This window comes from Gorilla gorilla, chromosome 13, assembly GCF_029281585.2.
Source record: "Gorilla gorilla gorilla isolate KB3781 chromosome 13, NHGRI_mGorGor1-v2.1_pri, whole genome shotgun sequence".
In the NCBI taxonomy this organism is placed as follows: domain Eukaryota; kingdom Metazoa; phylum Chordata; class Mammalia; order Primates; family Hominidae; genus Gorilla; species Gorilla gorilla.
Genome location: NC_073237.2, coordinates 105,502,770 through 105,526,564, shown reverse-complemented (window position 1 = coordinate 105,526,564; position 23,795 = coordinate 105,502,770). Strand labels below are relative to the sequence as shown.

Sequence of the window (23,795 nt, the reverse complement as noted above, 5' to 3'; positions counted from 1 at the left end):
CATAATAAGGAGTTGCCACCGAGTCATCCTATGGAGTTGGTTTTTTTTTTCTTTGTGATTATGGCACTTAGATTTAAGCATATTTGTGTTTGGATCCATTGACAATGATGTCGTTTTATCTGAGAAGCGTGTCTGCTCCGCTTGGGTGACTATTAAGAAGTCTTTTCATTTGTCAGAGACTTCAGTATCCTTGTGGTGGTTTCTCATTCAAACTCTCTCTCAGTTTTCCCAAGGAGAGGTGGGGAGAGTAGGTATCCTGAGGCCCGTTTTACAGGGGCAGGAATAGAAACATTAGGAGGAGTGACTTGCACGATGTCAAGTGGCAGATGCAGGACTTGACCCCTTGTTTCTCCGACTGCTTTCTTGTGCTCATGCCCCATGTGTATACCACATAGTCAAAACCTTGGCATGAACCTGGAATTTGAGTTTGAGTCCTGGTTCATGGCCTGTGACCTCCAGCAGATCTTTGGGTTTCCCTGAGACTTGGTTACCTACTTTGTGAAATCGGAAGACTGAAAGAGCCAATTTCAGAGGATGAGCTTTCTTTCCTAAGTAAGGTTGCCTGCATTGAGAAACAGCCCAGCTTTTGCTACGCTAGAGTAAGGCCCTGTTACACCCTTCTTCAAGCGTGTCTGATTTTGGCAAAGCTTATCTTCCCATGTAGGTATTCATCCAAAAAGTATTCTTTTTGTAAGAAGAGACTAGCAAAAGTTAACAGGGTTATCTAGATTCTTAACTTTAGGCTATTATGTGGCATTTGAGTTTCTTTAATCATGAGTTTGTATTACACTTATAATCAAACTAATTACAAATTTAAAAATTTGTGTGTGCTGACATGTATGCAGTTTACAAAGAGAAGTGGGTTTTTTTTTAACCTTTTTTTTCTTATCTAGCTGTCTCACCCTAAGTTTTTTCATCTTCCCAATTGTCTTCCAGAAACATGCCAAAGGCCAGGATTTGTTTGATCAGATTGTGTACCACTTGGACCTTGTGGAAACAGATTACTTTGGCCTCCAGTTCCTCGACTCTGCCCAGGTTGCGGTAGGTTATTGCTTTGATTCATTTCAGAACAGATTGGCTTTTCATTGCTAATTGCACGTCCACAGTTGCTAGAAATGGGTAGAGAAAAACAAGACTAAAACTGTGATACTGTGCCAGTAACAGGCATTGGGATGGAGGTTGTGGTGCCCAAGTGCCATGCGTCACAATGCTTGTAGGATGCCTCACCCTTGAGGTGGCCAGTAACCAGGAGAGGATGTGAATGGGATTCATTAGGGATGCATTATAGGCACATTTCTAGAAAAGGTAGAAAGAAGAAACATCATTATAGAAGTTCTTTTAGGCTGGGGGCAGTGGCTCATGCCTGTAATCCCAGCACTTTGGGAGGCTGAGGCAGGTGGATTGCTTGAGTCCAGGAGTTCAAAACCAGCCTGGGCAACAAGGTGAAACTCCATCTCAACAAAGAATACAAAAATTAGCCAGGCATGGTGGCATGTGCCTGAAGTCCCAGCTACTAGGGAGGCTGAGGTAGGAGGATTGATTGAACCCAGATGGTCAAGGCTGCAGTGAGCTCAATCGATCCTGCCACCTCAGCCTCCCTAGTGGCTGTATTCCAGCCTGGGTGACAGAGTAAGACCCTGTCTCAAAAAAAAAAAAAAAAAAAAAAAAAGGAAAAGAAAGAAACTCTTCTAATGGTGCTGCTTTTATTTTTAACCAGCAGAAGAGGCTGTGCCACCATCTTCTTGCAGAGTCTGGCTGGGTAGAGAGCAGGTGCTATGAACGGAGCTGAATGCCAGCCAGGCTTAGTGGGGTTGGGGGTGGATGGGGTCGGAGCAGGTCTTGCTGTTGCCGAGAACCATCTTGCAGGTTCCAGGAAGCTGTGTTAGGTCAGCACTTTACTTACTTTGCCTGAGACAGAACTGTTCACAGTGGAGATGTTAGAATGAGTGAACTCCACAAAGCTCAGACCCACTCTTTTTAAAAGCAGGAATGACTTCATAGTTCCCCTTCCCAACAAAATCTAGCTTGGGGTTTCAAAGATAATTTATTCGACAATCTAAATCTATTTATGGAGTGCCCATTATGCACTGGGCCCTGTGCTGAGCATTGCGGATAAAGCAGTGCACATAGATATGTCATATGCCAGATGGTAATAGGAGTCAAGAAAAATAAAGGTGAGGAAAGGGTGGACTGGGGGGGAGGGGAAGCACGATTTTAGACAGTGTATTAAAGTCTGGGTTCCCTGATCAGGGTGTTTGAGCTGGAGACCTGGAGCTCCCATAATGGTTAAGGCTGTCTACTGGAAGATACTTATCAGATACTTCCTGATTGTATCTGGAAGTTGTCAGGTGACATGTGACATTTGTAAGGTGAAGATGTACAAAATCGGTACCTGGGAATTAGGTCTGCTGGAGAATGTTAGTGACATGCTGAGTCCTTCGGTGACAGATTGGAATCTGGATGGGAATGCATCCTGGCTACAGTGCCTCTGGGGTGGACACTCCCACTGGATGTCCCTGTGCAGATGTGTCCCTCAACCTCAGCCACTTCCTCTGCATCTTCAGGACGTCCTGTTTTGCCACCCCACCCCCAAACTGTGTTCTTCTCAAACTGTCCTCCTCGAACCCTCCCGGGTTCCTTCTCATTTCTCAGCCAGAGACTCTCACTCCATCCACCGGACCCGGGAGAAGGGCAGAACAACTTTTTCTCTTTCCACCTCTGAGTCCAATTCCGCTTCCTTTGAGGTTGGGCCGACCAGTGTCCTACCCTCTGACCTCACGACTGTCCTTCGCATCCCTCGAGGCCTTTGGTGTCTCAGTTTTTTTCTTCCTCTGGGTAGCCTCAGGACTGAAGTTACTGGCCCTCCTACATATTCTGGACACTGTTTCCTGTCATTTAAGCTTCATTTGAGCAGATTGACAAGACCCACATAGATTCTCGTGTGTCCTGTCACCACCCGCACTCCAAGATCCAGAATTCTGCCAGTCCCCATTCCAGGATAACTTCCCTTGATTCCTTCCATTTTCCCAGTTCCCCTCCCTCTGGGCTTGGCCCACAACAGTCTCCTTCTGCCCTTTGTCCCCTCCCAGCCTTCTCCTGCCCTGGCCTTCCTCCCAGCCCGAGCCAGGCCTCAGCCACCTCACCTGTGTCCTCACTTGGCCTTTGATTCTCCTGCCCCCGTGACTGTCCCCTGGCCTCCCCTTGACACGCAGGCCCATCTGTTTCCTCTGCGGCTTGTCCCAGCCTGCCAGGCGTTGCTGGAGAGAGCCACGGTCTGTGCCTTCTGGCATCAGCACCGATCACAGGTTCAGCAGAGTCCAAGCTCCCGAGCTGCTCCCTGAGCCTCAGTAGCCCCAGATTGACTCTTGGCCACCCGACAGGTCCATGTCTGGATCTGAGCACAGACCTTTAGTCCAGTCCCCACGGAGACTTTGTTCCAGCAGTTGCCTCACCTGCTGAGAAGACCGAGGTCGTTCAGCTAAAATTCCTTGAATTTTCTTCCCCTACACTTCCGATTCTGTCTGTCCATCTTTTTTTTTTTTGCATGTCTACTTCTCAATCTACTCTCTACACCTAGAGCGGCAGGCCTATTTCCACTTGCTTCCTGAATGCCATGTTTAGGGTTCTCTCTGTCCCCAGCATCCTCCACCTGTTTCCAGCATCTGCCACTCTCCAGCCCTCTTCTTCCCTGGAACTCTTCTTGATTCTGCCTTCTCCTGTGTGTTAAAGCGTGTGGTATTTTTGGCTTCAGAGTATCTGTGGCCCTGAACTAGAAGTCAGACTGGACCTTGTTCCTGGCTCTGCCTCTGACTCATTTGGTAGGCTTTAGATAGGCTGCCTTGCTCCTCTGGCCTCTGTTTTCTCATCTGTAAAATGGGGTACTTGGACCTGTTCTCCAAGAAAACTTACACTTCTAATGTTCAGTCATTCTGAGTCTAAAGGGGAGGTTGGCATTTGGCATGTCTGCTGCAAATGCGTTCTCTAGTTAGAAAGGAGAAGGTATCTTTCATTTCTGCCCTTAGAACCTATGCCTGTTACCTTGGCAGCATGTCCTCATCCCCAAGTGACCCCTCATTAGCCACTCAGATTCCCAGAAAGCCAAGTCTGTGACTCCATTATGAAGGCCTTTGCCATGAGCCTCTGCTGACTTGGCTGGCAGGCTTTCCCGCCCGCCAGTGCCCTGTCACTGTGCAGCAGGAGGAGTGTTCACAGCAGGATACAGGCGGCTTTCCCAGGCCAGACACCCGAAGATGCTCAGGCTCTCAGGCCTTTCCAGCATCCAACTCTACGAATGTGAGGCAAAAACAGGTGGGAGGGCGAGGGTCCTCATCTGCCTCCAGCTCTGAGGATGCAAGAGCTGTGCGGCAGCAGCAGTTCCCAGGACCCTCTAGTCATTCCCATCTTTGCTTTCTGAGCTGGACTCCTTACAGTCTGGGTCTTATGATGCCTGTGCTTATCTCTGTGCCTTTGCTTGTGCTATTTCTCCTTCTGCTGTTTTTCACCTGTTTAAACTTCCAGCCATCCTTCAAGACCATCTCAGATGACCCCCCCTCACCCTTCATGAAGCGTGTCCTGAACTCTCAAAGTGTTTTTTCTACTATGCAAATCTTATTTTGCCTTCTGTGGCCATTTGACTGTTTGGCCTTGGGTTTGTTATTTATGTGTGTGTGTGTGTGTGTGTGTGTGTGTGTGTATATATATATATATATATACACACACGTATATATTATGTATATATACACTATATATGTGTATATAGATACACATATATAATATACATGTATATATACACATATTTATGTATATACATATATTATATATATATATATATATATAAAACTTTAAAATTAGATCCTAAGACTTAGGACCTCCTCCTCTTAACTCGGTGATTCTTGGGGACAAGGCACATAACCTAGAACCTTCTTTTTTAGCCCCAGAAGGAACCTGAGGGAGAGGCATTTGTCAAATCTTTCTAGATCTTTCTTTTACCATCTTCTAGATGGTGAAACCAAAGCCCTTAGACGTTGGCAAGTCATTTAGTGAATAGCACAGCTTGGACTCAAACTCAAGTTTTGCAATTTCAGGTCTATGTGCTCTTTCTAGTACACCCTACTCTTGAGTCTCAGTTTCCTAGCTGTAAAGTGGAGGTAGTGTAATAACATCTGTTTCATGGGGAATTTGAGGAGCTCAGAGAATTAATGGAGGAGAAAAGTTTTTGTAACCTGGGACGTGGATATGGGTCTCCTCTTTGTAGCTGGGCAGTGTGAGGGGGGACCAGAAGTCATCACTGCCCCCAGGGGTGAGCATGCTAAGAAGGTACAGTTAGCTGATTGGAACCTGTAAGGCCCACCTTGCCTGTGGGAGAAACCTTAGCCAATTTAATCAAGAGGCTTTTGGGAGAGTCTGCTGAGATGGCTTTTGGGGTCATTGATTTTCGTAGGACCTGGGAGGTGATTGGATGTCATAGGAGGTGTTTCTGCAAACAGTAGGGTAATAGATGGACCCGGAAGGGAATGGTTCACTTGGCTATTGGCTTATTGCCCCATAATTGAGCCTCCTTCAAGCAATGTTGTTCCCACCCAGCCCCTGACATGCAGATCAGAGGTTGGCAGCTGCAGGGCTCTTGGCATGGCTCTCTGCATACCCAGCTTATATCCCCAGCTCCCTGAAAAGAACCACGCCTGGTTTCCATAGTGCCCTGCCCAGCCCTGAAGCAACTGTCAAAGCCTATTGATATCACCTATTTTTAGCAGTTGGGACTAGGACCTCCTGTTTCCCTTTTCCATGTCAAAACAGGAGGCCATCCAGGAACCCACTCTGCAGATTTCACTTTGGTACAGCTCAAAGCAGGGGCTGGGAGTCTGTGTCTACATATCAAAGCTTGCTTCTGAGAGCCAAGGGCTCAGGCCTGCACTGTCTCACTTTCCCACTGCCTGATCACGATAAGTGCTGTTTACCCAGTTCTCGCCCTGAGCCCAGCACTGAATTACAGTCTTTGTGTAACTCTTGTTTAATATTCATCACTGATCTATAAAGTAGGCCATAAAACAGAACCATTTTACAGATGATGAAGCTGAGGCTCAGAGACACTGATGTTCCTAAGAATGCTGTAAAGGTTAAAGCCAGGATTCAGAACTTGGTCTCGTTCCAAAGTCCAGCACTTTCCACTTGGCTATATGGCTTGAATATGCACTTGGTTCATGCGTACATACATATATAGAAGGAAGAAAGGGAAGGTTCAGTCAATCCCATTCAGCCAACTTTGACTTGGAGCTCACTCAGTACTGAGCTCTGTGGTTGCACAGATGAGCTGGATATTGTCCCTGCCTGCCACATTCTGTTGGGAGACATAGACAAGTAATCCCCTGAACTACGGTGTATTCCGTCCTCTAAAGGACCAGTGTAAAGGTCCCTCTGTGGGTCTGGAGGAGAGACTGTCTACGTATTACTGATAAAATGAACAAGATATCCAAGAGGAAGGGTGAACACTGATGTGGGCCACAGAGAATGAGAGGAGTTTGCCAGGCAGAGGAGGGGCAGGGATTTGGGGCAGTGGTAATAACAGCCCCACCAAGCAGGAGCCTCCCTTCCTCTCTTGGGAGCAGGTGTCCTGGAGGGTAGATGTGGCCACTGTAAGTCCTTCCCTAAGCTGCTTTTCAACATGAAAAGGGAGCTTTTTGTGATGGTACATTTTGCAGTAAGGAATCCAAAATAGATTATTTTGACCTTTGTCTCAAGACTTGTCAGATGTGCGTCCTCTGGCCTTTGCAGCATAGAATCTGGCAGTGAGAGGCGCAGGGCTGCATAGTGAGGTTGGTACATAGATATGGCGCCTGCTGGGAGGGTTCAATAGCCACTAAAGGGCCTCTTGCAGCTCCTTTGGCTTTGCTTTAATGATTGGTCGGAATGTCATCACATTTGCCACTTGTGTGGACACTATTGGGTGCTCTTGCCATCTCAGATGTAATTATAAGAAGAAAAGAGTGACTATTAGGTATACCTGGAGGGGACATAGGAGAGTATAAATGCTAAGAGTGGGATCTATGGGGATCTATGTTACAACTGCTGGAAACAGACAAAACCCCTTCCTTCCACCCATTGGGTTCAGTGCAGTTTCCATAGACAGTGCTTAGGGGATAGTTCTGTTCACAGGGGCTGAAACTGAGGCTCAGGTGCCCGTGCTCTGAGGTGGGCTGGGGGTGTGGGGGGGCTTGCTTGTGGCCACACATGAGGTGAGTGGCAGAGCTGCAACTTGAACTCTAATCTTCTGCCTTCTTGCATGGTGGTCCAAAGAAATGTAAACTGCACTCAAGAAATGCCACAGGGCGTGGTGTGGTGGCTCACATCTGTAATCCCAGCACTTTGGGAGGCCAAGGCAGGTGGATCACCTGAGGTCAGGAGTTCAAGACCAGAATAGCCAACATGGCAAAACCCTGTTTCTACTAAAAATATAAAAATTAGCCAGGCGTGGTGGCACATGCCTGTAACCCCAGCTACTTGGGAGGCTGAGGCAGGAGAATCACTTGAACCCAGGAGGCAGAGGTTGCAGTGAGCCCAGATCACACCACTGCACTCCAGCCTGGGTGACAGAGCGAGACTCTGTCTCAAAAAGAAAAAAAAAAAAGAAATGCCACAGGCCTCTCCTCATCCTGTCTCTGAATGCTGGGAGGCAGGCCGAGTGTTTTCCTGCCCACGTGCAAATACTGGTGCTGAATCGGAAGCTGCTAAAGGGGTCTCTACCACTGATTTAGATGATTCCGAGGAAGTCATCTCACACCAGCAGGTAGCTGGTGTTAAGTGAGTTTATAGGGCTTGGTCATCATGGGGAGCAGGAAAGATCCCCCCACAGGCAGAGAAGGCACTTTAGGCTAGTCCGTGGTGTGGAAACCTAGAGTACTGGATGCTGACGCTGACAGGGGTGTGAGTTTGAATTCCAGCTCTGCCTCTTATCAAGGCTGCACCTCCCACACCCCAGCCTTAGTCAGAGGATGGATGTGATACAGTAAACTCCAAAGGCGTTCATCCCCTTCCTTCTCTTTTCATCCTTTGGGTACAGTTTGATTATCTCTTCAGATTCCTTCCAGCTCTAGTTTAAACACAAACTATATATATATATATATATATATATATATTTGAGATAGGGTCTTACTCTGTCACCCAGGCTGGAGTACAGTGGTGTGATCTCGGCCCACTACAACCTCTGCCTTCCTGGTTCAAGGGACTCTCCTGACTCAGCCTCGCAAGTAGCTAGGACTACAGGTATGCACCACCACACCTGGCTAGTTTTTGTATTTTTAGCAGAGATGGGATTTTACCATGTTGTCCAGGCTGGCCTTGAACTCCTGACCTCAAGTGATCCACCTGCCTTGGCCTCCCAAAGTACTGGGATTACAGACGTGAGCCACCATGCCTGGCCTATTTTTAATATACACAGGGTCTTATTGTCACCCAGGCTGGAGTGCAGTAGTGTGATCGTAGCTCATTGCAGCTTTGATCTCCTGGGCTCAAGTGATTCTCCCACCTCAGCCTCCTCAGCAGCTGGGACAACAGGTGTATGCCACCATGCCTAGCTATTTTTTAAAAAGAAAAGTTTATAGAGATGGGGTCTTGCTATGTTGCCCAGGCTGATCTTGAATTCCTGGGCTCAAACGATCCTTCTGCCTCAGCCTCTCAAATTGTTGAGATTGCAGGTGTGAGCCACCATGCCTGACTCAGATACTGTTTATAAGCCAAGAAAATTTGCAGGTCCTAGAAATCCTGTTATGAGTTTCGTCACTCAGACTTAATGGTGAAGGCTCAGGAGATGTTCCGGCAGAGAGTTGTTAGATGCTCTTCAACTCCTGAGCTGCTCTGAGGCCTTGTAGTTCCAGTGCTCCCGTGTAGATTTTAGATGATTAAATTCTACAACCAGCCTTATGGGTGTCATATTTCCAGAATTGATGTACTATTGGAACAGATGGGCCTTGCCAAGATCATCTCACACATCTTGATTTATGGAAAGGATTTTGCCAGATGGACTTGGATGAGAAATTCAGATTAGAAACCACCTTTCTAACACCCGTTAGAGTGTTTGAGTAAAATGTCCTGCCATTTGAACTCAGAATTGCACCTGTCTGTTTCCAGTGACTGGTTTAATGGTCTGCTGAGAGGGCCGGAGCCGTTTGCCTTGGCGTTTACCCACAGGCGGCATGGCTATATTTAGCCAAGACACAGGTGAACATCTGAGACAGGTCCCGCTGCTGCTGAATACAGTCCTCAAAGCCGAGCGTAGGATACAGTTTACTAAATGCCATGTTGGGCTTTCATTGCCCCGGTGTTCAAGCCACAAGGTGGTCTCGTGGGATAAAATACAAGTGATCAGAGTCTGGAAGGCCCCTGCAGCCAAGAAGAAAGTCAGATCATTTTGAACTGGTTGGATACAAGATAGGTTTTGTCATCTCTCATTTCAGGATTGTGACTGGGTTTCTTATTGCCTCTGATGCAGGCAAGCAAAACCTGATCTGAACACCAAGGGGTCAAGGAGCTTTTAAAATGAGGAAGCCATTTCTGATTCCATTCTCGGCTTCACCAGCCCCAGACTTTTCATAGGCATCTGTCCTGGCAGGTCCTGCTTTGGGCATGGCTCTGTGGCTGAGCAGGAAGGATGGAGCCCAGCCCGCAGTGGCTGAAGGGGTGCCTTTTGCAGTGTGGCCAGAGGGCAAAGCAGTCAGCCACCCGGTACCAGCATCTGGCTGTGGTCTGCCTGTGAATGCACACCAGCCACAGATGTTTGGCCATTTCACCTCTTGGACTAGCCTGTAAAACCTGAAATTGCTTGAGATTTTGCAGAGCCCAAACAGCAATTTCGAGAAGGGGTTGTGGATGTTTCAAGATCATCAGAACCTCTTCCTGGGTAGGAGGAGATGTGGAAAACTTCAGTACTAAATATTTAACGGGCACACTGGAAGCATTTATGAAAACTGATGCTCTGAGACTCTGTTTAATGAGTCTTGGGTGGGACGTGAATTTTGACTTTTTCAAAGTTCCTCAAGTGATGGTAATACTAATACACAGCCAGGATCAAAAAGCACAGCCAAGGAGACTGCACAAGTTGGACTTGGCTAAAGATGAGACTTTGACAGTAGAGGGAGGGGAAAGGGACGCCTAAACTTGTTCTACTCAAAATGGTGGTGAGCAGACTAAAGAAAGGAAAGAAATGGAACAAGCTCCTTTAAGTGACAAGCCTCTCATGGGCTAATTAGACTAGGGGATGAATGGTGAATTCTTTTGAAAGTGAAAAGAACAGTTTTAGTCATAGCCATTAGCATGTTACTTGGTAGGAAAGTAAATATTGGGCTTAAATCAAGTCTCTATCAGCCCCTCCAGGGGCCAAAGTTGGGGGTTTTCAGCTTGTTTGAGGGCACTGGCAGCATCTGATTCTAATGAGGTGAACTCATAAAACAACAAATGAATATGGACGTGACAACCCAGCCCACCCCCTAAAAATAATATTCTCATTAAAATAAACAATTATGCAGCAAGGTAAAAAGAAAGTAAATGGCATTCACAGCCCCACCATCCCAAAATAACCTCTACAGTTCCTTCTGGACGTATCTAGATAGAAAATAATAATTTTATATAAATGAGATTCCACCTGATTTTTTTTTCTCATGTAACATTGTGCTGTGGATCTCTTGTCACATCAATAAATACAGGCCTACATCAGTTTTAAATAGTATTTCATTATATGGATGAGCCATTTTCTAATCCATCTTTGTTGATGGACATTTAGGTCATTTCCAATTCAAAGCTATTAACAATGAGATAAAGCATCCTGCACATGTGCGTCTGAGATACACATCCTGCTGCGGTGACATTACATGGCTGCCTAGCCTGGAGTGGAGATGACAAAAGCCCCACAACCCACGTTCTCCCATTGCACTGCCCCCAGCTTATTGTATTATCAATCATCTGTTGTTCGCTTTTGTGTTTCCTTATCCCCTTCCTCCCACACAGTCATAATGGCCTCTTTGGTTAGGTGTGGAGTACACTGTCCTGGTTGGGTCCTGCCGCTCCTCGTTATTAGACTGTGCGGAGCGCAAATGTGTCTGAAAGCCCATTGGCAGTCAGCAGAATGGCCTCTGACTCTGAATAACTCATGAGTAGCCCACTCTGCTTGTATCACCCCAGCTGTCTTTCTAACAGAGAAGTTGCAGCATGCATTAGGTCCACATAAAGTGATGGGAACAGTCCCTACTTGCCTCACTTTAAAAAAAAAATTTATACTTAATATTTACTTATTTCTCAAGAATCTTAACAGGGGCCTGCTGGGTGCCATATCTTGTGCCTGGCACAGGAAACAGTCGCAATTAAGTGCACGGTCCCTGGCCTCCAGGAGCTGATGTCTGTCTGCACAGAAGGGCTCAGTAGAATGCTCCTAAATGCAGTTCTCCATGGAAGTTAAGTGGCTGAGACTCCTTAGGACAGCAGTATCAACGACTTTGACTTCATAGAGAAACTTTTGTATGAGGCAGATGATTTTGTAATCTCCTCAGATAAGACTGAAGCAGTTCTTTTGGTCAAAGCTAGAGGAAGTTAAAATGCCCTCATTGACCAGGGCAAAATGATCTTAGGCAAATCCCTGCCTGCCTTTGCATTTGCCGTGTGGCTCATTTTCCTGGCAAAAGAGTAAAGGGGTTGTGAATTTTAGTTCTGTACTTTAAAGAGTTTAGGATGACAACCTCAAGACCAGTGCATGATGAGAGATTATTGGTATCATAGCTTGTACTTTTTGCTAGATTAATGGAGACCTGGAATGCTTGGAGAAGATTGGCTGTAACTTGAGAAACTCAGAAGGAAAAGGCAGTTGGTGGTTCTGCTGATCAATTAGTTAAGGGGTTTTATGTTCTTTCAGGCACCACTTTGTAAAACTTCCAGAAACTAGGGAGTCCCCTCCCCAGAAAAATGCACATATATGCATAAACGTTGAATTTTTTATACCATCCCAAGCAGTTTGCAGATTCCCAGCCTAAGAACCCATTATGTGATCCAAACCCTGGTTTTTGTGGGTAGAATTACTAAGGCTTTTAGAGGAGGGTAAGTAACTATGAGGGCTGAATAACCTTGCTGATGAACTATTCCTAAAGAAACCTTTTTTCTTTCTTTCAGCACTGGCTGGATCATGCCAAACCCATAAAAAAGCAGATGAAAAGTAAGTAAGCAGAATTTAGCCCACTCATTTATTTTTTTTCTGAAAGTAAACTCCTTTGCCAGTGTTTTGAGGTGTTATGTTTTCATTAGAACTTGGAAGCATTTTAAAAATCAATTCGGTATTAAGTGGATGATTTTTAATTTCTTAAGGCTAGCCGAAGATGAGAGTTTAAAATTTGAATAAAAATGTTTAGTGGATATTGAAAAACCGACTGTGCTCTCATTTGAAATCAGACGCCTCTGCCAATGAGAACTGATTAACCTGCTATTCAGAAACTCAGCTTTATACCTATTATATCTACTTTCTAATGAGTTAAAACATAGACTCAGGATGAGAGAGTAGGAGGGCTCTTTGATAGTCTGCTACAGCTTTCTCAATGTACAGGTGTGGAAACCACATTTTTTAATGTTGTTTATGCTTGGGTAATTTTTAAAAATTCATATTCTCTTAAAAGTACTTTAAAGTATTTTTAGATAACAGAACACTTTGCATCACTTTCCTTTAGCCTTTGTACTTTGTAAAAACTAGCTGTCAGTTTGGAGTATTGTGGCATCAGGGGTGAAAATAAAATGTCAGCTTTTAGTAATCTGTCTAAATCACTAGGGTTTTTCTCCTGGAATGAGGTTACTAGCTAAACTATCTTAGTCAGCACAAAAGTCCATCCATCTCAGTTTCCCTGATGAGGACTGAAAAGAATTGGCTAGTGTCGCGTGCCCAGTTATGCTGTGCTGATGTTGTGCTAAATGTTATAGATTTAACATGCTTTTCCTTTTGTCCATCCTGTGATCTTCAAAACTGGGGGAAAAACATCTTCAACCTTCCATCTCCAAATGTTTAGTTGGACCTGCTTATGCTTTACACTTTCGAGTTAAATACTATTCTTCAGAACCAAACAACCTTCGTGAGGAGTTTACAAGGTAGGCCACGATGCGGAACAAGCTCCCGCCCAGCAGGGCTTGCCTTACATGTCATTTATGGCTCTTCTCAATTGTGGGTTTGCCTCTTCTTCTGTCTGCTGTCTATTTCTCAGCAAGAGTTGTTAGTACTTTTCCGGTGCTTCTGCGTTCCGTTAAAAATCCACAACTTTGCTTAATTTGACATTTTTCTGAGTGAATAGAAATTAGAAGATACATTTTCTTGTCACACTTCTATTTTCTTGGACCCTGGGTAAATTGATTGGTTGCTCTGCGGCGTTTTATTTTTATCTCAACTACAAAAAGGGAAGGCAGATATTGGAAAAGCATTTCTCAGTCCTTAATCGCCATCTTATGTTTTAAGAGATTGCAAAATATTCTCTTGATTGTTACAATACAAGGAACCTCTTTAAGAAAAACAGAGTAATTATAGCAAAGTTGTTAAAATCCCTTCATGTTATCTTTTAACTCCCCTGAATTTCTTTTTTCTTTTTCTTTTTTTTTTGGAAACAAAATCTTGCTGTGTTGCCTAGGTTGGAGTGCAGTGGCACGATCTTGGGTCACTGCAGCCTCCACCTCCTGGGTTCAAGCGATTCTCCTGTCTCAGCCACCTGAGTAGATGGGATTATAGGCGCACACCATCACACTCTGCTAATTGTTGTATATTTGACTGGAGACAGGGTTTCGCTGTGTTAGCCAGGCTGGTCTCAGACTCCTGACCTCAAGTGATCCACCCGCTTTGGCCTCCCAAAGTGCTGGGATTACAGGTGTGAGCCACTGCGCCCGGCCTGAATTTCTTTTTTGTTTTGTTTGCCCGTGTCTATGTCTTAGACTTCAGAAACAGGGAAGAAGAAAAAGAAAATTTGAGTAACATTTTAAATGTGGAGTTCCCCTCTAGCCTTTTCCATCAGTGAAATTCTCTACAAAGCCTTTTCCTGCTTTTGATATCCCCAGAGCCTCCTTGTCGTTGTTTGTGTGATGGACTGCAGTGGTGACATATAGGCTATGTAGGCTGCTGGGTGGTTCTTAGGGAGATGACCCCTAAATAATGCCTTAAAGACTGACTGGTTATCACCATTTCCCCTGGGCTTTTTTTTTGGAGACAAGGTCTCGCTCTGTCAACCAGGCTGGAGTGCAGTGGCGTGATCACAGCTTACTGCAGCCTCAACCTCCCAGGCTCAAGTGATCCTCCCACCTCAGCCTCCCTAGTAGCTGGGACCACAGGTGTGTGCCACCACGCCTGGCTAATTTTTTGTATTTTTTAAAATAGAGACAGGGTTTTGCCCTGTTACCCAGGCTCCTGCTGGGCTGCTATGGTTAGGTTTTCTTATAGGAATCAAGAGTTCTGGCCATGTTTATACTGTGTCTCTTGTGAGATGAGTATACAAGATGGTATCCTGACATTCAGAAGTGAAGTTCAGTGGTGGCCAAACACCTGTCAGGAAGCAGGAACATTCTGGAATGTACTAGAACCTTCAGCACGCCCGATCTCCTTGATTTCTGGCAAACAGTCATTCTAGTGTTGCTCCTCAGAGTCCTCTATGAATGCTGCTTCTAGCTGTCATCAAAGCGGTTGGTTTTTAACCCAGGTTATGTGAATCAGAAACACCTGGGAAGCTTTTGAACAGCTCAGATTCCTGGGGGCCACTCTTGTGTGTAGGATTCTGTTTCCATAGGTAGGGAGCAGAGCACAGGCAGTTTTGGTTTTTACAAAGCATTGTGAGTGGTTCTCATGCCTACATCCTCCTGGTAAAAAACAAACAAAAGATACCCCTCTTATTTAAGCCAAGACATTTATTTTTTTACTTGAGTAAACCCCATGCGTGTTATTTGCTGGCTTCTTTCTCATTTTTTGTTACCCCTCTAACCATTTGCAGTCCAGTGCCAGGATTTTTCTTGTTTCGTGTGTGTGTGTGTGTGTGTGTGTGTGTGTGTGTGTGCCTGCCTGTTTCGTGTTTTAAAAGAGTCTGCAGTTACACTGCATCAGGGGAAAAGAACCCCCAGTGGTTTTTTGACTAGAATCAGCTGCAAACTTTTTGTTACAATCCACCGCAGCGATCTGGAATCCGCTGGTGGAGCTGGCTGAGAGCCAGACCCCGCGGCCCCACCCTGCCTGGGTTATTGGACATGTTGCATGCCCATGTGCCACGTTCGGCTCTCTTCTCCAGCACGGAGGGGGTTGTAGAGGCCGTCATTGGACCATGACGTGTATCATGTTCCATCCTACAAGTATCTTGCGAGTTCCCCACATGCACTCACCTTCCTAGCGTGGTTCTGGGATGCCTTCCTGGAGACCCAAGGGGAGATGCTTCCACCAAAGTTCTCATTTGATTTGGACTCCTTTTTTACAATGCAAAACTCCATGCTGTGTGTGGGGTGGGGTTTGCAGTGGGAAGCTGGGGATTGGGAGCAGCTGGGAAAGAGTTACCCTCTGTTGACTTTTGTATATGTTTGTCAGGTACCTGTTTGTTTTACAACTCAGGCATGACATTCTTTCTGGAAAGTAAGTATGTTTTTGTTCTGACTCTTAACCCAGGATAGATCATAGTGTATTTCAAAATAATTCACTGTTTTAACTCTTTTACCCTTGTTCCCTTTTCAAAATTCAAAAAAAGTGCACCAGGCATTGTAAAGTGAGTCTAATACTTGTATCACTGTCATTATCATCCTATTTTAAATGATTACTATATGGCTTGAAGCATTTCCAAGACCATTTAATATCTTAAGTGATGTGTATTTGGGAATAACTCTCTCCCTGATCACATCACTGTCCCATTCATAATGGCTTTTGTCGTATTTGCAAGCAAGATACGTTATTAGTATGTATACACTTACAAGTATTTGGACAGTCAAAAAGTGTCATTCATCACCATCTGCATATATGTAATGGAAAGAGGTTACGTTCTGATTCCAATAGAAAGTTTTAGACATCTCATCTCACTTCCTTGTCTTCTCTTAAAAATGGCTTTGAAATACTAGGCCTCTGGCAGCACACAGTGATCATTGAGTATAAGAAGCATTGGCACTGAAGTGGTTGATTTCGCATGCAGTCTTAATTTACCGTAAAGATAAGAGGTTTCAACAGGCATAGCTCTTATAACTGTGTCATTTTTCAGCATCTGTATTGAATATTTTCTATTACATGAAAAACTAAGGCTATATTGAGTCTAAAAAGTAACCCCTGCTATTGACAAGAATACGTTCTGATTTTGAATATAATCTGAAGGAAATTAAAAATGTAATTTCCGAATTTGCAAACTCTCCATAGAATATGTGCTATAAAAACCTCAGTGAAATGTACTCCATAGACCAATAGAACAAGTAGATTGTACAGTGTATACATTTGCCTTATTCAGCCATGCAATACAGACCTTTGGTTGGTGTGTGTATTATGAGTGTGTGTACTTTTTTTTAATCCTCTCTCCCTCTCTCTCTACCTCTCTCTCTCCATACTGTGCTCCTCATACTAAAGGCTGTGTAACTCTAGAAATTGTCCTCGGTTTGGAAAAATATTAATGGCAACACCTTGCATTTGTACAGTACTTTGTAGTTTACATGCAGTTTAGCCTGCTTTGTATTTCAAAGCAGAATGGTGTTCAAGTCCCAACATTGCTCCCTTCCAGCTGGATGACCTGGGGCAAGAGCCCTTAACACTGAGTTCCTCATCTATATAATGGGAGATGGGTCGGGGGGGCTCACTGGCAACACCCATCCTAAAGGTTTACAAACTTGATGCATTGACCAAATTGGATAATATAAATGAAAGGGCTTTGAAAACTATGAAGTGCTATACCAATGTATGTCATTATTATTTTTCTAACCAAATTTGAAATATTACGTATGAATGAGATCACTGAATTTGCAGTAGTACTCTTCTATGGCTGTGCCTTAGATAGACTTAGAATGCTGAGTGTATCCAGCCATGCTGGCAGTGTTCGATATGGTGTCTGTGTGTTTATTTTTAACGCTATGACCTTGTTTCAAGAAAGATTTGAAGGCAGCTTTAAAAAAGATGCATGTACTATATCAAGATAAAATAAATTTAAAATATGTTTAAAAATAATAAGGCAAAGGGAATACTTTTCATTCTGTTTTCCAAACTTTTCCATTCTTGCCAAATTCAGTAAAATTGTACACGATTGATAGAAACTATACCTACATTGGGTTATTTTGCCCTATGATGAGAATTGACTTTGGGAAATTTGTAGTGCAAGTCAGCTTGTTGCATTCTTTAATGTAGACAGCAAAAATATAACTAAGAATACAAGTCATTATCTAAATATCGCTACCTTTTGAAAAATGATTTTAATGACATTTTGTATGGTTGTACTTAAGTTCCTATTTCGAATTAATTTCATTTTATTTTTTTCAAGATTGAAATGCCCTTATGAAACAGCTGTGGAATTAGCTGCTCTCTGTCTACAAGGTACATTAATCTTTAGTAGTAATTAGCATTTTAATGTTATTGCTTTTTATTTCAACAAATGAGTGTCCACAGTATACCAGGCCCAGTGCTTAGCTTTGGGGATATAAATGAATATGACACGGTCTCTGTCCCCAAGTGGCGTGCAGTCCAGTGAGGAAGGCAAGGAGTAGCAAGGACTGCAGTGCAGTTCCTTCAGGAACAGAGACGTGCAGGAGGTATGGACAAGGAAGGCCCATTGTGGGGATGAGAAGACCATGAGTCAAGGAACCAAGGCACAAAAGTGCAGAGAGGTTAGCAGCAGTTGAGTGACGCTGCAGAGTGAAGTTCAAGCATTTGGACAGGTGGATGACCTCGGGCCCCATTTAAAGAGAAAGAATTTCATGCAGTCAGCAGTGACACCTTTGAAAGCTCTTAAGAGGGAGCAGGCCTGGCCGGATATGCACTTTAGAAAGGCCACGTTGGCTGTATGGGGAGAAGGGATCAGAGCAGGACCAAGACTGGGACTGGGAGTCCAGTGAGGAGGTGCTGCTGTAATAGAAGGGAAAGGAAACTAACTAGGGCAGGGGTTTGCACACACACACACACACACACACACACACACCCACCAAGAAATAGCATTGGCAGTACAAGGAGAAGGACTTGGTGATTAGACTTAGGTGTTGAGGGAAGAGTTTGAGATGATTCTCAGGCTGTTTCCAGGGATGGATAAAGGTTAGAAGAGGTGGACTCCGGTGGAGGAAATGGTCTGTGTTGGGTCCCTTGGCTAAGAGGTTCAAGAAGCTCCAGCAGGTTCTTGAGTACCTGAATCTGGCTCACTCAGAGAGGTCAGGCTGGAAGCATTAATGTCAGGACTGGCGGGGTGCAAAGGGTATTTTTGCATGTGAGTGGGAACTGGATGGTAAGAGGTCTGCCTGCATGATTGTCAGCATTGGCCGTTTATCTGTGTGATGCCCTGGTGGTGTGTAGTTTCGGATGCAGAAGAAACACTTGCTAAAGTCTCTAGCACTAATTAAGAGAATACTAATGTGTAACTGCATATCCGGGATTTCATTAGTACATCAGATAGACATATGTTGTGCACTCGTTTGCCAGCATGTTCATCAGCTTCTACTGGATTATGGATTATGACATATTCATTCACAATTAGTAATTACTTATGAATACCATAATGAGAATTGACTTCTCACTTTTGTATTTGGCCAGTTTTTAAAAGTGGAACTGAGAGGTTTTTTCAAATTATAAAATTAGTACACACTTACTACAGAATATCAGGACAACAACCCACCAATCAGACAAGCATAAGGAAGGAAGGAACCCACTGTCCTACCACCCACAGGCAACCAGAATTTCTAGCTATGAGTTTTGAGTGGACTTTTGAAAAAGTTATTTTGATCAGTCATCTGCAAATTTTTGTATAATTTTTTTTACTTGGTATTTTTAGTATGTGTATTTTGTCATGTGTACACTCACAGAGATGGTTTTTAATGACCGTAGGATGCTCCCATTACCTGAAACTTCTATTCTTCAGTCACCTTTTAATTCCTGTTGTCTTGAACTCCTGGCCTCAAGTGATCCTCCCACCTCAGCCTCCCAAAGCACTGGGATTACAGGCATGAGCAACCGCACCCAGACTCTTAATTCTTATTATCTAATGGGGACTTGGCATACAGTAGATGCTTGGTAAGTGCAGAGTGAGTTGAATTATTGAAATTGGAGAGACCCCCCTCACCCCACCCCCGCCAAGAACTTAAAAAGCAGAACCTTTAAACTGGTGGTAGAGTTGATGGTAATGTTATCTGTAGCCATCTGTGCCAAATACAGTGCTCAATGCTTCCTATGTATTTTTCTGATATGACAGTCTTTATGGCAAGTGCTATAATGACAGGCATGGCTTGGAGAACATGGCAGTGGCCTCTGCACTCCAGCCACTCACCCACTTAGCAAGTGGCTTTCCTCTACCCTAGAGTTCCTGAGCTGCCAGAGGTCATACCATCAGGCTTGACAGCCCAGCAGTAGATGTCAGGGTGTCACTAATGAGACAAAAGAGACGCAAGGCCGTTAATCCACTGGAAAGGTTTCCTCCTAAAGCCATTGGCACAATATTGCAAGCTTGTACGTTGTCCTGAAAGATCAGAGGATGAGGTGCATGTATTACCATCCCACCCCATTGTAATGAAGCCCTCACCACACTTAACAGAGTAGTGTAGAACCAAAACCTTGCCCCAGAGCCGAGACAGACACAAATAAGGTCAGTTCTCTTTGACCGTTCTTGGAGAAATTATCCTTTGAGCTGAAATCATAATGTCAGTGTGATTTTAAGATACAATTGTTGGCCAGGCGCGGTGGCTCACCCCTGTAATCCCAGCACTTTGGGAGGCCGAGGCGGGTGGATTACCTGAGGTCCGGAGTTCAAGACCAGCCTGGCCAACATAGTAAAACTCCATCTCTACCAAAAATACAAAAATTAGCCAGGCATGGTGGTGGACATCTGTAATCCCAACTACTCAGGAGGCTGAAGCAGGAGAATTGCTTGAACCCGGGAGGCGGAGGTTGCAGTGAGCCAAGATTGCACTACTGCACTCCAGCCTGGGTGACAGAGCGAGACTCTGTCTCAAAAAAAAAAAAAAAGATACAATTGATTGTTATGTCAGATAGAAATAAAAAGACTTGGCTGGGCATGGTGGCTCATGCCTGTAATCTCAGCACTTTGGGAGGCTGAGGTGGGCGGATCGCTTGGGCCCAGGAGTTTGAGACCAGCTTGGGCAACATGGCAAAACACTGTCTCTACAAAAAATACAAAAATTAGCCAGGTATGGTGGCGCATACCTATAATCCCAGCTACAGACTGAGCTGGGAGGATCACCTGAGCCAGGGGAGGTTGAGGTTTGAGGTTGCAGAGAGCTGTGATCACACCACTGCACTCCAGCCTAGGCAACTAAGACCCTTTCTCAAAAGAAAAGAAAAGAAAAACACTGAAGACTTAGACACAAGGCGAGGCTCTTGTTACATTGTCCCTCCGTGCCCCCTCTCCCCAACCCCATTCCATGAGTAAATGCTACAGTCTGCTTTCCACCTGAACCACAGCTGAGCTAGCTTGTCTGGGACTCTAAGGATCACTAGAGCATCTCTGTAGGTTCGAATAAAATGAAGGGTTGTGTTTCCTCCTGTGCTTGAGCCTTGAAGACATGTCTTGCTGTGATTGTCCTCGGTGCCTCCTGAGTTGTGATGCAGTGGCCCTGCAGGGAGGCTGTGCTCTTTTGGGAACTAAATTTGTGGTGGATTTAAAAATTAAACCAGGTAAAAGGAGAAGAAGGGAGAACTAATAGGCCACTCATCTGTTGCACGCCTGTGCTCCTGTTTCATTCTTGTAACAATTCCCATTTTACAAATCAGGCACCAGAGACCCAGAGATGTTAAGTGACTTGCCTGCAGTCACATAGATAGATTATGATAGGGTTGGGATCCAAGTCCTCTTGTGTCTGAGCTGTTTCCACCACCCTCCACGGCCTCCTAGAGCTGAGGCCTGGCTGCAGAGATTGCAAATTGAGTGAAGTGTTAGTTGATGGGATCTGATGTGTGCAGCAGAGGTTCTTAAAGTGTTTTCCAGGGTAGCCACATTAGCATCACATGGGGACTTGTTAGAAAAGCCAGTTCTTAGGCCGGGTTCCAGACCTAGGGATTCAAAAACTCTGGGGGCGGGGCCCAGTGATGTGCATTTTAACCAGCTCACCAGGTGATTCTGATGCGCACCCAAATTCGAAAGCCACTATTATAGATCAGTGATTTTTCCAACAAATGTGCAGGCCTGTGACCTGGGCATCTTGTTAAAAGGCAGGTTTTGCTTGAATAGGTCTGGGGTGGGGTTTCAGGTTCTGCGTTTTGGGCAAGCTCCCAGGGGATGGCAGTACTATTGGTGTGTGGTCCACACTTGGTGTAGCCTAGTGTTAGAGGGAACTCTAGAGGATTCCTTTTCATTCTGGGGTCTGCTTCCTGAGCTGTAGGCGGTGGGGGAGAGTGGATTTTCTCATCATCCCTGGAGGAGGGGGCCACCTGTATCCTCAGGCCCTCCATCCTGTGGGGGACTTGGCAAGGGCAGCACAAATTGGGCTTCTTGCTCGGATCACTCGTGTGGCTGCTCCTCCCTCCTTTCTGCACAGCTGTCTCCCTCCCAGGTTCTGCCTGACTTCCCGCAGTTGCTCCTGCAGCCCTCGCACCCCTCCTCCCTGCCTCCCTCCCGCTCTGCCTCTCCCTCCCCTTCCTACTTTCCCCCTGGATGCTGCATGTGCCGAATTCTTGATCTATCCTCTCCAGCACTGCAGACCCTGAAGTGCTGCTCTGACCTACTCTTAACGAGAGGCTTGTTAAATGGATGTTTCTGGGCAGATCCTCATTCCCTGCAATTGCCTTTTATTGCAAATTCAGGGTTCTACCCCTTCATGGGGAAAATGTAACTGGCGCTTCCCTGGGTGGGAACAACAGTGGAGAGAAAGACAGTAATAACTAGGATGATGCTGTATCACCCAACAGGGAGGACATTAGAATGCTTCTAGGATTTTGAGTGTACATATGACTACCCAAGTGAGAGTTAGGTCTTCCCGAAAGGAGAGAGTTATACATTGGGGCGGGGGGCTGTGCTTCATAATGATGCAAAATGCCTTTGGACCTGGTTGCAGCAATAACTGAAATCATTCAATGTCTCCTATTTTCCTCCCTTTTATGAAACTTACAGCGGAGCTTGGGGAGTGCGAGCTTCCAGAACACACACCAGAGCTTGTGTCTGAGTTTCGGTTCATTCCAAATCAGACAGAAGCAATGGAATTTGATATCTTCCAGAGATGGAAAGAGTGCAGGTACCTTGATGCAACCATCTAGCATTCTGATATATCTATTTTGTCATAAATAAGTGTTGATCACACTCCTTTATCTATCAGTAGAATTGCTCTGTTGATGGCCATAAAACTGCAGCTCCACTCTTCTCTCCTTGTGTCAGTCCTGTTTTTCCAAAGGCCCACATCTTGTCCTTTTTATTTTTGAGAGAGTCTCGCTCTGTTGCCCAGGCCAGAGTGCAGTGGCACTATGTTGGCTCACTGAATCCTCGACCTCCCAATGCTCAAGCAATCCTCCTGCCTCAGCCTCCCGAGCAGCTGGGATTATAGGCGTATACCACCATGCCTGGCTCATTTTTCTATTTTTTGCAGAGATGAGGTTTCACCACGTTGCCTAGGCTGGTCTCAAACTCCTGAGCTCAAGTGATTGTCTCACCTCAGCCTCCCAAAGTGTTGGGATTACAGGCAGGAGCCACCACGCCTGGCTGTCTGTCTCTTAAGAGATGTGCGTCAAGAACCAAACCACACTCCTTTTCTCTCTCTGCAAACAGAGCCTGGTTCTGATTTGTTTATTGCAGATGGGGGAGCCACCACTGTCTTAGTGACACTCCAGGGCATCCCAGGCACTCTCACATACCTACATCTCTGGGACCTCAGGGCCTGAACCTTCTGAAACAAGCACTAAATTTAGAAATACACCCTGTTGTATAGGAACATACATATTTGAGACCGTGTGCTGTACAGTGTTACATTTCAGGAAATGTGATCATCATACCTAAATCCAGCAGTGTCATTTATCCCCTTTGTTTTTTCCCTCCATTCCCCCTGCAGGCACCACTTTCATGCCTGGACTACCAACGCCACCCCTCACTCACGGGTTTCCTAGATGTTAACCTTTCCTCCCTCCCATCCCATCTTCCCCAAACACTGCCTCCTCCAGGTCACCCTTGGACTCTGGAGCTTAGCATGACTTTCTCTTATCCCTCAGGCATTCTGAAAAGCTCCTGTGACTATTTTAGTGGAAGGTGGCATTAGTCCATTCTCATTGTGTAACACTGAAGCAACGTAAATGTCTAAGGGTATGGCACACCCCACCCACACACTTACACATCCACTGTCCTCCCTGCAGGAAGCCATCATTGGCAGTCTGTAGTCTTTTCCTTTTGCATTTACATATACAACTTGTTTTGTTTCCTTAAGTGATCATATTGTAAGCACTGTTCTGTGATTTTGTTGTTGTTGTTGTTGAGATGGAGTTTCACTCTTGTTGCCCAGGCTGGAGTGCAATGGCACGATCTTGGATCTTGGCTCACTGCAACCTCCGCCTCCCAGGTTTAAGTGATTCTCCTACCTCAGCCTCCCAAGTAGCTGGGATTACAGGCATGTGCCACCACGCCCAGCTAATTCTGTATTTTTAGCAGAGATGGGGTTTCACCATG

The 23,795-nt window shown here is 45.2% G+C and overlaps 1 protein-coding gene across 5 annotated transcripts in view; it reads left to right on the top strand.

The window, feature by feature from the left end:
* Positions 1-23,795, top strand: part of EPB41L4B (erythrocyte membrane protein band 4.1 like 4B) — a 149,146-nt gene that overhangs the window by 40,120 nt on the left and 85,231 nt on the right. For all 5 annotated transcript variants that reach the window (XM_031014791.3, XM_031014792.3, XM_055351791.2 and 2 more), the window contains exons 2-7: positions 937-1,041; positions 12,148-12,190; positions 13,029-13,107; positions 15,563-15,607; positions 17,478-17,530; positions 22,260-22,380. In XM_031014791.3, coding sequence (XP_030870651.2) covers positions 937-1,041; positions 12,148-12,190; positions 13,029-13,107; positions 15,563-15,607; positions 17,478-17,530; positions 22,260-22,380 — 446 coding nt within the window. The remainder of the gene's footprint in view (positions 1-936; positions 1,042-12,147; positions 12,191-13,028; positions 13,108-15,562; positions 15,608-17,477; positions 17,531-22,259; positions 22,381-23,795) is intronic.